Source organism: Bicyclus anynana, chromosome 9 (assembly GCF_947172395.1).
Source record: "Bicyclus anynana chromosome 9, ilBicAnyn1.1, whole genome shotgun sequence".
In the NCBI taxonomy this organism is placed as follows: Eukaryota; Metazoa; Arthropoda; class Insecta; order Lepidoptera; family Nymphalidae; genus Bicyclus; species Bicyclus anynana.
The window spans coordinates 10,236,446-10,250,408 of NC_069091.1; the positions used below are offsets into that span (position 1 = coordinate 10,236,446).

At 35.2% G+C, this 13,963-nt stretch overlaps 2 protein-coding genes across 2 annotated transcripts; one reads left to right on the forward strand and one right to left on the reverse strand.

The window, feature by feature from the left end:
* The first annotated feature begins 306 nt into the window (after nt 1–306).
* On the forward strand, nt 307–2,673 carry LOC128198369 (uncharacterized). The gene is made up of 2 exons (XM_052883467.1): nt 307–802; nt 1,654–2,673. Exons 1-2 carry the CDS (start codon nt 528–530, stop codon nt 2,537–2,539), a joined length of 1,161 nt encoding a protein of 386 aa, XP_052739427.1. The 5' UTR covers nt 307–527; the 3' UTR covers nt 2,540–2,673.
* Nucleotides 829–3,211, reverse strand: LOC112050769 (uncharacterized). Its single transcript, XM_024089113.2, has 2 exons — nt 2,679–3,211; nt 829–1,614 (listed from the first exon to the last, which is right to left on the reverse strand). The coding sequence occupies exons 1-2, from the start codon at nt 2,851–2,853 to the stop codon at nt 971–973; spliced, it is 819 nt and encodes a 272-aa protein (XP_023944881.1). The 5' UTR covers nt 2,854–3,211; the 3' UTR covers nt 829–970.
* Between the last annotated feature and the right edge of the window lie 10,752 nt (nt 3,212–13,963).

Below are 13,963 nucleotides of genomic sequence, written 5' to 3' on the forward strand. Positions count from 1 at the left end.
AGTGATGATGTAGTCTTAGATGGAAGTGGGCTAACTTGTAAGGAGGAGGATGAAAATCCACACCCCTTTCGGTTTCTACACGGCATCGTACCGGAACGCTAAATCGCTTGGCGGTACGTCTTTGCCGATAGGGTGGTAACAAGCTACGGCCGAAGCCTCCCACCAGACAGACCTGGACCAATTAAGAAAATCTTCATCGGCCCAGCCGGGGCTCGAACCCAGAACCTCAGTTTTGTAAATCCACCGCGCATACCACTGCGCCACGGAGGTCGTCAAATATAACATCCTAACAATAAAGCAGGTATCAGTTTATGCACAAGTTAGGCTGTGTCCCCAGTAAGCAAACTGTCAGCGGCCGACTGAGTGAGCCGCAAATTTGCAGCGAACTGAAATTTGAGTTAGCTGCAGACTCAAATCAATTTTCGTGCGTCGCAAGCAAACTTGAGAGAGTTAGCCGCTTATTTAGCCGACCGACTTAATTATCACTTTACTTTTGTTGTACGAAGGGAGTGGTTGTGTTGGTCACGATGGATATTTTTGAAGTAATTGGTATCTTAGAAGCGCTGAAAGAGGATAAAAGGAAGCACTGGGTTCACCCATTATTCAAGAAAAGGTTGAGCATTGGACAATTTCACACTCTTTATCCAGAACTAAGGAAACATCCAGAAAAATTTTACGACTATTTCAATATGACTTCTCATACATTTGATGAATTGCTTAAATCTATAACCCAGTACATAGCTAAAAATAATATCACAAGAGATACATTATGTCCCGAAGAACGGCTTACTATAACTTTGAGGTAAGTAAATAATTAACGCTTTAGGATTTTAAAAAAATATGTTATTTTTATTGTAATACAAAGTCACTTTCGCATTTATAGTTTTTAATTTAACAATCACTTTTCAAAGTTACTGTATTATTTAAATTGAATTAAGAACATATATGGTAACATTAAGTTGGTAACCTGTCATTCCTCATCTTCAGTGTGGTTTGAATCGCCTCGCAATATTGCTTCTATGTCTTCTATTTCCGCTGAAGAACCTGTAGAGCTATGTGATGGACTGTTTCGAGGGTAGTTTTGCACATTTGGTGTACTGCTGCTTCCACTCGCATAGCCATACTGATGTGGGTACTGGTAGGCATTCGTCCATCCAGTTAGCATCATACCACCGTCATAATTATTATGTACACTATATTTTATATTTTTAATAATTTTCATCACTTCGAACCGAAATTCAAAATTCTGTGTTGGGGACATTGTCTTCATTTCCGGTAAAATATTTAGTAGAAAGTTCATATCTGGATCGTTTTCTCTTTTTTTTTCCATCGAGTTAATTAGGGCTTCTTGAAACACAGTCATCTTTTTTGGTCTTCTTGAAACACAGTGATCATTTTCATCTAAAATAGCGCTACTGTCGCTAGACGTCTCGGCGCTAATATTGCCAGATGTCTGGTTGCTAGCTCTAGAAACATTTAAAAACTGTAACATGTCCAAGTATGGTGTCTTGCGTTTTTTTGTTGCGCCACTTCCGCTTTTGACTGAGGAATCCTTATTTTTTTCTCTGGTGTGATAGTCGCGCAAACCCTTCCATTTTTTTTGTAGGTCTTTTACTGAAACAGAAATAATCGGTAGTTCAATATTCTTTCCAGATTCTTGTCAAGTGGACTAAGTTACAGAAAAATTGCACAAGAGTTTCTTGTTGGAAAATCGACGGTATCGAAAATAATAAGTGAAACTGCATGCATTATATGGGATATTTTACAGCCACAGGAAATGCCGGAACCTTCTGAAGAATTGTGGCTAGAAATAGCAAAACGATATTATAAAAAAACCAACTATCCTAATTGTATAGGATCTATCGATGGCAAGCATATCCGTATTAGAAAACCACCAAAAAGTGGGTCTAACTATTTTAATTATAAGAAGTTCTTCTCAATTGTTCTGTTAGCCGTAGCAGATGCAAACTGTTCTTTTATAGCTATTGATGTAGGTGCTTGCGGACGAAATGCTGACAGTAATATATTTAAAGAAAGTGGTTTTGGCAAAAAATTGGCGTGTGGGTCTCTGAAGATTCCTAACTCAACTAAATTGCCTAATTCAAATGGATTGCCCCAACCTTTCGTGTTTCTTGGAGATGAGGCATTTGGATTACAAAAGCATATCTTGAGGCCTTTTCCTAATAAAAGTTTAAATAAGGAAGAGCGAATTTACAATTATCGTCATAGTCGAGCTAGGAGATGCGTGGAATGTGCATTCGGCATCCTAACAAGCAAATGGAGAGTTCTGCATACACCGATCGCTACTAATGTGAATACAACCATCGCTATCGTAAAAGCCGTTTGTATTTTACATAATTTTGTCATAGCAAGAGAACAAGCACAATATGCACATATTTCGCGACGTACCTCAACAACTCTTACAAGTTCAAGGAGCCAAATTATTACTGTATCAAATTCTGGAAAAACAACAAGAGAAAACTTTAAAAACTATTTTCTTAACGAAGGAAAGCTATCCTGGCAAGAGAAATATTTGTAAGTTGTAGCTACAGGAAGAAATAGTGTAACGGAGTGTGTAAAGCCGTAAATACTATGTAAATTATGATACTTTGTTTTATGTAGTGAGTGATACAAGTATATTGTTGAATAAATAATAAATTCATTAGAATGGAACTTACTTCTTTTTTGTTTAGTGTTTTCTTCTAAGTTTTGCCAATCATCGTATATAATTTCAGCGACTTCATTCCAATTGCTCTGCTTTAATACTCTGTTGCTGTATTCTTCACTCGACATGTTCCATATGCATGGTCTATTCTGTATTTCACTAATGAACCTTTCCGTATCAAAGGACATCTTGGATTTTCAGTGATGTGTGTGTGCGTTGAGATTAGTTAGGTGCGATGCAAAAAAACACGTCCTAACACGATGATAGCTTTTTTCCAACTATCCGAATAATCAGTTTGCGGCAAACTGAGTCACTACGCCCGGCGAACAACCAATCGCCGCCGCCGACTGGAACCGGTTTTGGTGGGAGTCGGCCGCTCACTAAGATAGTCGGCGCGCGTAACGCTGCAAACTGCGTACAGTGAGCGCAAAACTAGCAAACTGTGAACACGCCATTTGAAATATATGGAAGGGCGTACTAAACCGATACGCCGCTAACTCAGTTGGCCGCTGACAGTTTGCTTACTGGGGACACAGCCTTACTGAACACTACGCTGCCACAGTAAATATGCGCTCTTGGAATATTTTATCTAATGATATTTTTTGCTCAAGCCTAGCAGAAAGCTGTAGATCAGCATAAAGTATGTACCTAAATCAAAAATGTAAATAAAATCTTGAAAAATATTTTTTTAGAGTACCTCCGCTACATGTAAAGTGGGATTGAATATTTTTTACTCATTTATATCATAGCGTAAGGTATTGTTAGATAGGACTTTGAAATATATGAGGGGTCTTCTAACAATATTTTTTGATTTTTTAAGGGATCCGATTGTAAAATATTAAGCTTGTAAAATCTATCGGCTAAACGTTGGAAAAAGTTCGGATGCGTGAAAAAGTTTACGAGAGTAGGATATTTAATGATATTATAATAAAAATAATAATAATAAAAACTTACTTCAATAAGGATTTTAAAAACTGCGTTCATTACACAATATCTTGCGCTCAGCTCCCTCGGCCGTTATGCGCTGACCCCAAATTGTAGATTTGAACTTCATATTCATATACCAATCTACCAGCACTGCCCTTGGCTTTGCATATTTAAATGGGCGACCTACCTTTTACCGTTGAATGACCGTGTACATATGAGCAGATAGGACGGTTTTCTTTCTTAACTTGCAGCCCTCATTCGCACGTGAGCTTTTTAACAAACTTTAAAAAAGCGTTCAAACATAGTATAGGTAAAGTTAAATAAAGGTCAATTTCCAACGGACAAAATTTAAAATGCGACACTGCTAGAACAAAGCGTATCGTTTTACAAACGCACGCCAGCGTATAAAACACGACGATTTTTTTTCTAGCCGTGTCCCACACTTTCCCAAGTATAGCGACACATCTTGGGAAATTGGCATTGGAATGCATTTGTTGTATCTGACCGCTTTTAAACGTCCGTTAAAAAAACTCTCGTGCGAATGAGGGCTCAGAGTTACCTACTGCTTTTAGATTCACCAAAAAGATAAAGCAGCTTCGCATCAGCAAGCTGCGAGTCCCTGCACTTTCTGTTTCAGAACAGTGTTACCAATAATCTACCCTGTAAATCTTTTACCATGTCACCATACTACCAATTAGTTGGTTTTCTCTGGTCAGCAACTTGATAGTCGGTCTATCTCTAAATGTAGTAAAATAGGTAGGGCTCTGCTCTGTCCACAATGCTGACCCAATGCGGATTGGCAGACTTCACACGCGTAGAGAATTAAGAAACTTCTCTGGTAGGTATGCAGGTTTCTTCATGATGTTTTTTCCTCAGCGTTACAGACACGAGACATTTAATTTCTCAAAATGCACAGAACTGAAAAGTTGGAGGAGCATGCCCCGTACCCAATTCGAACCTACGCCCTCCGAGTTGAAGGCAGAGGTCATATCCACTAGGCTATTACGTCACTCATATGAGTATAGCTAGGTAAATATGCGTATTTAGGGAACTCCAAATGTGAATATGAATAATACCATCAAAAGCATCAGGTTATTAGTTTTCCTTATTCCTTTTCTGTTGCGTTTATAATTTGCGGTCGGGTTTTCAATTTCACATCATTCAATAAGTAGGTAAATGTTGTATTAATAAAAAGCATTAGCATATCTAATTACTGCCTCCGTCGCAGTGGCAGTGGATAACTTCATAGATGCAAAAAGTAGGTAGGTATAGTACCTACAGTGAGGACTCATTAAGTAAATAATTAGATACCTACCTACTTATACATTGGAGAAGGAATTTTCTATTTTGTATAATCAGTGCCTTCTCAAATTAAAAACTCTCAAATTTTATGTTTGTTTGTCCTTCACTCCAAGATCACAATTGGTTTAATTTCATTTGATTTGGTATTTTAGTGGAGGTAAGGTGCGGGGGGGCTTGTTTTAACAGGGGTAGGTTTTAAACCTAGCAATATAAACGGCATTTTGGAGATCAACATGAAAGACGAATACGTTGCCTAAGTATATAAACAACAAGTTTAGAATTGCAGGAGACAATTATGTGCAGAAGTTTAAAATTTGTTAATACAGGCCCCCTGTTCCCCTACCTATTATTCTACTATTATTCTACTGAGTTCTACTAGTAAGAAATATTTTTTTTTGTTTTTTTTATTTTAATTTATTTTGTTTTTCTTTTTATTTTAAATTATTTTTCTTGTTTATTTTAATTCTTTTACAATTTAGCCCTAGACTACGATCTCACCTGATGATATAAGTGATGTAGCAATCTATAAGATGGAAGCGGGCTCACTTGTTACAGCTAGGATGAAAATCCACACCACTTTTGGTTTCTCCAAAATCACAATTGACATCGTACGAGAACGCTAAGTCGCTAGGTGGTACGTCTTTGCCTGTAGGGTAGTAACTAGCCACAGCCGAAGCCTCCCACCAACCAGACCTGAACCAATTAAGAAACCTCAATCGGCCCAGCGGTAGATCGAACCCAGGACCTCCGTCTTGTAAATCCACTGCGCATACCACTGCGCCACGGAGGCCGTCAATTTGAAACAGTCATTGCAAAAACCTAGCTGAGTTTCTTGTAGAGTTTTCTCAGACCAAGGAGCCAACATGGCATTCAAAAATCAAAATGAACGTATTTGGATAAGTAACCGAAATTTGACTTTGACAACTAGTTCCGGTATTGATTCTATAGCTTCAAGGTTGAACAGGATTTTAAATAACGAGAGAGTACCACAAATTGTTAACAATTTACGAGTAACTTATATTGGCAACATTAAATATAAATAAGTACCTACTCATGTATATTTTTATCATGTGTGCAAAATAAACACATCATACAAGATTAGATACGCATAATTTTGCGCTACTCAGAATTAGCCTAGTAGGTATGCCCGTCCTTTCCAGTGTCGCATAGTACAATTTGTCCTATATATGCCTCTTCATTTGCCTACACCTTAACTAGGTTAGCAGTTTCAAGAGGTCGAATCAAGTTCACCTAGTTTCAGACTTCAGTCTTTTGTGCCTAACTGTTTTTGTTTACCGAAGCAACAATGCCTTTGAACGTAAGTCTAGGAAAACGCAAGTTACGAGTAAAGAAGTACTTTCCTGTTCAGCCAATTAAGTAATTAAATATCTAGTTTCTAGATAATTCTGAAAAATATTAATACATTTGTCACAACTCACGATACGTCGTTATATTTTTTAATGACCTGATTCAGTATCTTAATACATATTTTATATAGGCACTTTAATAAATAAATAAAATCGTGTGTATCGTATAAGTACCTATATCTGCAAACGTTACTGTATTTAGTATATCTTTTATTATGTACATAGATATTCCATTTATATAACAGCTCTAAGTAATGGCCGTCGTCTAAGTAATACTGAAATGTTACTTACTCGTCGCGGAGTTCGTCGTTGTCGAAGGACATCGTTGGAGATACACTAACACTACACTATTGTATAATTGGATTGTCGGTAACAAGTGTGTAGGCGGATCGATGAGTGCAGCGACCTTAGCAAATGCTGCGCGACTGTGGAGACGACGGCCCGGCTTTTCTGACCAACTTCGACAGGGCGCGGATGCGTAGAAAAAGCTTGCGCAGTTGCTTACAAAGAGAAAATTTGATTCCCCCTAACCCAATATGCTCGTACTTATTAAGGTTAATTCACTTTCTAACATTATTTATCGGCGTACGTGTTATGTTTGAGAATTAAATTCAAAAAATCAGTATCTACGAAGGACTAAACCGTATCATCACGGTTAAGCAGATAAAGGAGTTACTGCCGATAATATTTAAAAACTATTCTTATCAAACGCTAATACCTATCAGTTAGATATTAGCCAGTTAATTTTTAAGCTAAGATGCTTATCTAGTCACTCGCGTAAATATATTATTTTCCGATAATATTCTATAGTTTTACTCGTACCTATGCACTTACTCATAAGTCTGCATATTATAATTATTGCTTTTATATATTTGGCTAATTAATCTGTAGACTAAAGTAGCAAGACGTGTTGTGTTTGTCGTAGAATTTACCTAGAGCCGTGCTAGAGTTCGCTCGGAAAACTGCTGCCAAGCATATTTATACGACTAAGCAGCACTGCTATATTCCTTTCTGAAGGGTATGCTGTAATTTACTGGGGCATAATTATGCTTCAGGTTGACCCTACGTCCATCAACATGGAGCATACTTAATGAGTATAATGTCAGAAATACTTTACTTTCCTTAATGATTTATAGCCTCAATTGCAGCAGCAGCTATGTGGTAAAGGGGCCGGTCAATCTCGGGGGGTGTTCATCACCCGGCCTATCCCTGCCCTCTGGACTGTTGAACCCACTCCTAACACAGTATTTTCCGAGTAATTGCAGTGGAACGAAAATATTGGTCATATTTAGATATGGCATTCTTTGAAAAATTAATACTAAAACGCCAATATCTTTAGATTCAGACATTCAGTGTGTATTAGCTAATAACAATCTCGATCATTTCAGCTTTCTAACAAAATAAACCTCATTAATTCGTTTAGTTTTAGACGCAAGAATCCCACGACATACCTACTACACACGTAAAATTTACAACACCCGACGTCTTTACGTCTATAATCTAAAAAACGACTAAGTCCCGACGAGACTAAATTCCCTTATAGCATCACAGGGCCTAACCTTATTATTTCTTTAGAGGCAACCTTACCCTATATACTGTCAAGAACAAGAAAATTGATATTACAAGTGTATAAGCTCCATAAGATGCAGTCTACTACTATAACCTCAGACCAATTATAAAAGGATCACTGATCATTATCGCACCCTTATTCACGAATAAAATTTTCTGTAATTTTCTGAGGTAAAGGATCTTATAGATTTGGCTTTATCATTTACTAAATTATAAGTTTTTTCGTTTTTTACATTAGTCAACTACATAAAAAGTTATTTATACGGAGCTTTTTAACTAACGAACACGATTGCAACGATAAAACATCGATTCTATAGAGGCAGTTATAATTGCATTAGATCGTTGATCATATGCTTTGACAGAAAAGTAGCGTCTAGCGACGCAGGTCCTATACAGTATTGGTCTAAGACTATAACATACGGGCTTAATATAATATACAGTACAGATAACGATTTTAATACAATTATTTCCAAATACTTTAACAGGTACGATAAATAAATAGATATTGAATGCTTAAACACTTTATTGGAAATAGGTTTACATACCAATACAATGGCAATAACACATTATAATATTTATATATTGTAGGTATCATTTGAAAATGGTTGTTAACATCGAGTAGAAAAAAACGAATGAGCTAGATGTACAAAATACATTGAAAATAAAACTCCCAATACATTTCATTTAGATAAAGGTGTAGATTAGTGTTAAAAATATACCGATTAAACTTAAAAACTAAAAAAAAAAGAAATAAGGAGTAAAAACTTAAATCTAAGCATTTAATATTACATGATATGTTAAAAATCATAAATCCTAAAGAACTGGCAAGGCTGTGAAACCTTATTATCTCTTATAGTTCGAAGTAAGAATCAACAATCCAACAAAGAATATCTCATTTATTTAAATTTAATCATGTTTCTTTTATACTATTATCTTCTATTTAATTTTATTCTTGTACATATTTTTATGTTTTTACTGTATTTATTTATGTATACGAATTATTGCATATGTTTTTTCTCAATTTACGCTAATATTTTATCGTCTTTGTTTGTAGGTACTTGTATTTAATATATTTATGAATACAGATATGTATATCATGTCGACATGATTTTTATTGTTATTAATATTATATATTTATATAATAAAGTGTTTAAAACGAACAGATTAAAATACTTAGGAGTTCAATTTTCAGAAGACATTTTTATAGAGTAAAGCTGGATTAAAAAGAAGGAAGAAAATAAAATAATTTATAACCCTGGTGGGCTCAACGTAATAAAAAAAAAAACAGGGAATTTCTGGTTGAAACATTCGCAAATTGCATACCGCTTTATCGAAAAAATGCGGACTTTAAGAGATAATAACATCGCACAAGTACATGTAACAAAAAAATACACACAGCCGATCCTCCTCTTTATCAGAAGTCGGTAAAAAATAGCGCCAATAGTTCATTAATAAAATAGTAAAATTAATACAATTTACTATTGAAATACACATGGATACCTAAAAATGCGTGCGAAGCGGAGTACAGAAAAAAACAACTCAGTACGTTATTGACTAGTAAACGAAACATACAAAACAATAGAATCATTTGGAAATGCTTAGGAAGGTCACTCACAGTCCTATTTGTTACTAAAACCTACTAGAACACAGCTCATATGACTATACTTAAAAAATAAGTTTATACATTAGAAAATGAATATTTACACACTGGCGAGACAAAACATATTGTTTTTTAACTGCAATCAAATCATAAAGCTATACACACAGAGTAAACCAGAAAAAGGGTAAACCACATCGAATCGTTCGTGGTAGCGTCACACCAATCATATCATAGGTTCCCTTGGTTTGAACAAGAGTTTTCTATTTAAAATAAATAAATTTATTTGTTTATTTATTTATGTATAACCCGCGTAGTTTCCGTAGGAATAAGGGGATCAAATATAGCCTATAGCACTCGGGAATAGTGTAGCTTCCAAACAGTGAAAGAATTTTTCAAATCGGTTCAGTAGTTTCACAGCCTATTCAATGCAAACAAACGAACAATAAAATCTTTCCTATTTTTAATACTAGTATAGATAATTGATGACGGTAAAAGTATTTATCCTGTCTTATGCTGGCTGCGGGCTGCCAATAAGTAAACTAAATTCATATTCGTCTTTTACAAGTAGTCTTGGTTTAAGCCCTGTTAAAATTACAAGTGTGTCTCTGTCTCTCTACTGCCGGTCCGCAGAAGCAGAATCTACTTAGAAGAGGTGACAAGTAGCTCAGTAGTAGTTCTTTAAATAAAATCACATTATACCATTTCTAAAGTAGTTGTAAACTAAGAATACTTGAAACAAATTAATTTTGAATGTTTACTTTAATTATTACAAATAATTTTAACTTTCTGTGTGAAGATGATGGTATCATTTTTGTCATAGCTCATATTATGTCACACACAACAACTCTTGCTCAAACCATCGGATTTCCTTAGGCCGTACAGACTACTTTAGTATTTTAGGCGAGTAGGAACAATTTTTGAATTTACCGGCCAAAAATCGTTCGTAAAGGACCAAAATACTAAAGTAGTCCGAACTAGGCCTTAATGGCAAGGTACATCACCTAAAATTCCAACGCAACTTAACACACATAAAGGTGAACGCACACTTATCTAAGCCTAACGAGTCAAATTTTAGAATCCTGTGCATGAAATCCCATGAAACCTAACACACTTCCCCGTGTTGAATCATCTGAATCTACGTTTATTTTAAGTTTCCTTTTTATACAGAATTCTAAAATTCGTTACGTTCGGCTTTTAAGCCTTAAGATAAGGCTCAATTTACATTAGCACAAAATAGAAGCGCGCCATAATTTACATGTCTTTCGATTTTTTATGCTTAGTAATACGAAGAGACGTACTGTCTGCCAAAGTCTGAGTCGAACAAATGTGCGCGTTACCCCGTGCATTAAGATCTGAGTCATAGCCACTATTTGCTTAGTTGCTATCTAGTTATGCCATGAAATAAATTAATAAGAGCATCTGCATAATGATTATTGAAATATATTAAAAGTTACCAAAGCGTATAAGACAGGAGAACAATTTAATTAGTTTTAAAAATAATCTTTGTAGGTTTCTCCTGGACAATGCGTTTTATGACATAAATGAATTTTTAACTTTGACATATATACATATATACTTTTCAGACAATCAGTGCAGACAACATGTTCCTAGTTACAGAAGGTATTTAAAAAAAAGAATTTAAAAATATATAAACAATTTCCTTTTTTATATATATATTGCATGTTTAGGTAGTTATTTGTAATTTAGTTAAATATTTAGTTACTTTTAGATAATGTAATAGTTATAAATGATTATTTTAAATATTTTCTGCACGTCGCCTGCTATAGTCAGTCAGTACAGTCGGCTACAAACCTTTAGTAATGCCTTCATGTACATTAATAAATCGAAATACAGTACACAAAAGAAACATTTACGTGCTCCAACTCTACGCCAATGTAAATAGACCCTTAGTGAGGAATCACAACAAACTTTAGCACACACACATATCTCACACACACATTGGAATTCACCCATCTAACTTTTTATAACTAATCGAGAACAAAATATTTAGAAGTTAAAGCCGTAGAAATAAGACTTGTTTTTAGTATTTATAATCTGAAACTCTGAATATGAGGCGAGTATTATTAACAATACGTGACTGTACTAACTTAATATTAATGTAATTTAATTTATTAATTGTATTTTAATTTAAAACATTCAAAGATATTCAATATTAAAAGGAAAATTTTTACTACCTAATACATGAAATCTTTAACTTAAAACATTATTTTTTTAAGGACTAAGGTCGCTGCATACGGGACAGCATTGAGGCGTGGACGAGACGGCGACGGAACGTGGTATTACGTAAACAAGGAAAGCAGTTGCGCAGAGAATGTATAGTGCGCGCAAGATAACTCTGCGCGTGGCCAAAATCGGAACTAATCAAAAGTACCGCCATCTTGACGTCTATCTCTATCTATCCCTTGGCGAGTAAAAGAGATCACTAACGCTGGCAACACAATTGCGCAGACTTATCTTGCGCACTCTACCGTCGTTTCATGTCGTCCATTTTATTTACAGTACGATTATTAATTCCGGTCAGTAAAATGACAAGTCACTGAAATGTCATTTTAAAACGATTAATTTACATAAGATTATTAATTTCAGTCGGCAAAATGACATTTCAGGACTATAGCTAAATTTTATGTTGGAAGACAGTGGTTTCCTTCTGCGAAACTGTAATGCAGAAGAAGGAGGCTGCTGAACGGAGCCGAGAACGAGCTGATCCAGGTCGAAGACGGCAGCGGGGGACCGTCCCAGGACGGTCCGTCCAGTATTAGTACGAAGTCAGAGTCGCAAGCGGCCAGAGTGGGGGCTTTGGCTGCTCATAATCCGCGGACACTGGAAGATAGCAGCTTAGAGTGGCACAAGCTGCTATGCGTGGTATGACATCATAAAAATATATATATACTCTTAGACGAGCACTAGAGGCGTAGTGCAACGGATGCACCGGCGAGTTCAAAAGAGATCCCGGAGCATCCCAATATGCACTGAGGGTGGCCACCGAGGGGGTTTTAGTGGTAAGTCCCACATAACCCGTCTTGTCCCCAATAAGTCGGGTATCTCACAAAGATATTTCCCCCCGAAAAAAAAAAAAAAAAAAAAAAAAAAAAAAAAAACACATTCCCGTCCGTGCAGATCACGTTAAGTATGCAGCAACCTTTAGACTTCATTTTCAAACTTATAATAGTTATATTTTTACAAATAAGCGTGACACTGAGTGAGTGAAAATTTCTGCTGAATTTTATTCCTAAAGTTTTTCATGCGACACCTTTTACTATTTATTGGAAGCATTGTTGCGACGATATTAGCGTCTTTTTTTAGTCTAATGTGAATTAGTCACAGTTTTATTCAATTTCAAATGGAATTGTAATCATATAAACTGAGCAACCACAAAGTTCTAAAACCTTTCATTCTTGTACTGCTAGAACAACGAATTTTATTTTGAATTAAGAACGGGAAATTTGTTCTTTAATTAAACAGACTTAGAATAATTCTGTACTTTACAATAGGCTAGTTGAAACTTTTTTTTTAAATGGTCTTAAATTGTCCATTATCGTTCTATTAGATTGCCATAATATACTTGTATGATACATAAAAAAAAAAAAATATTTTTCCGTTGGTTTATATATATATATAGTTTCATGACATCATGTAAACATGTTAACAAACAGTTCAGTGTTTGTCAAAATTATTAGATAATTTATATCCTTTAGTACATCAAGTAACATTGTGACGTCACGAAATGGACGACACCGTTTTTGACGTTTGAAAATTTTATAAAATACATAATTTTTAATTAATTACTATACAAAATTAATATTGTTTATATTAAGTTTGATAAGTGTCAACTACCCTATTGTTTATTCTGTAATTGTGATTATAAAAACTATTGAGTAGTTCCAGAAATTAGCGCAGCGCGCATAGAGAAAATATACTTTTCTATTGCCCCAATTAGATTTTTGGTAACTTATTTCAAAATAAGACATACTTGTTTGTCTGCTTTTACTCTATCAATATAAGATTGATATGTCTAAATAGTACGAAGCGCAAAGTTTCAGAACCTAGTGATCAACTCAGTTACATGAACAAAAATATGTCAAATTATGATTGAACCATTATTACTTCCAATAACAATAATAGTGGTATTCATAGACTTTGTAGGGGCACCCCCAGGGGATCATTCACCCGCTGAGTGTCAAATTTTCAAACAATTAGAGGTTAAATTCGACACTCAGCGGCTGAATGATCCCCTGGGGGTGCCCCCACAACGTCTATGAATTCCACTGTAAGAGTCATCTATTGAAACCGTAAAACACAATAGTCTGTACGGAGGAATAAAAAATAACTTTCTAAACAAATATTTGACCTTCACTGCATTGCGCGAGGCGAATGCTTGGTAAGGCCACTTACATCAGCATAATAGATTAAAGCCTTTTATATTTACTGTTTTTTTAAACAATAGTCAAAATAGATTTGTTTTAAAAATAACCAAACATGTAAACAAAGAGTTCTAGCATTATTAAACCGTAA

Excerpts from the sequence above, each read along its gene's own strand:
- LOC128198369 (XM_052883467.1), top strand. The coding sequence starts at position 528 with ATGGATATTTTTGAAGTAATTGGTATCTTAGAAGCGCTGAAAGAGGAT. Across the intron at positions 803-1,653 it reads CGGCTTACTATAACTTTGAG|ATTCTTGTCAAGTGGACTAA; the intron begins GTAAGTAAATAA and ends TATTCTTTCCAG.
- LOC112050769 (XM_024089113.2), bottom strand. The coding sequence starts at position 2,853 with ATGTCCTTTGATACGGAAAGGTTCATTAGTGAAATACAGAATAGACCA. Across the intron at positions 1,615-2,678 it reads AAACACTAAACAAAAAAGAA|TAAAAGACCTACAAAAAAAA; the intron begins GTAAGTTCCATT and ends TTTCTGTTTCAG.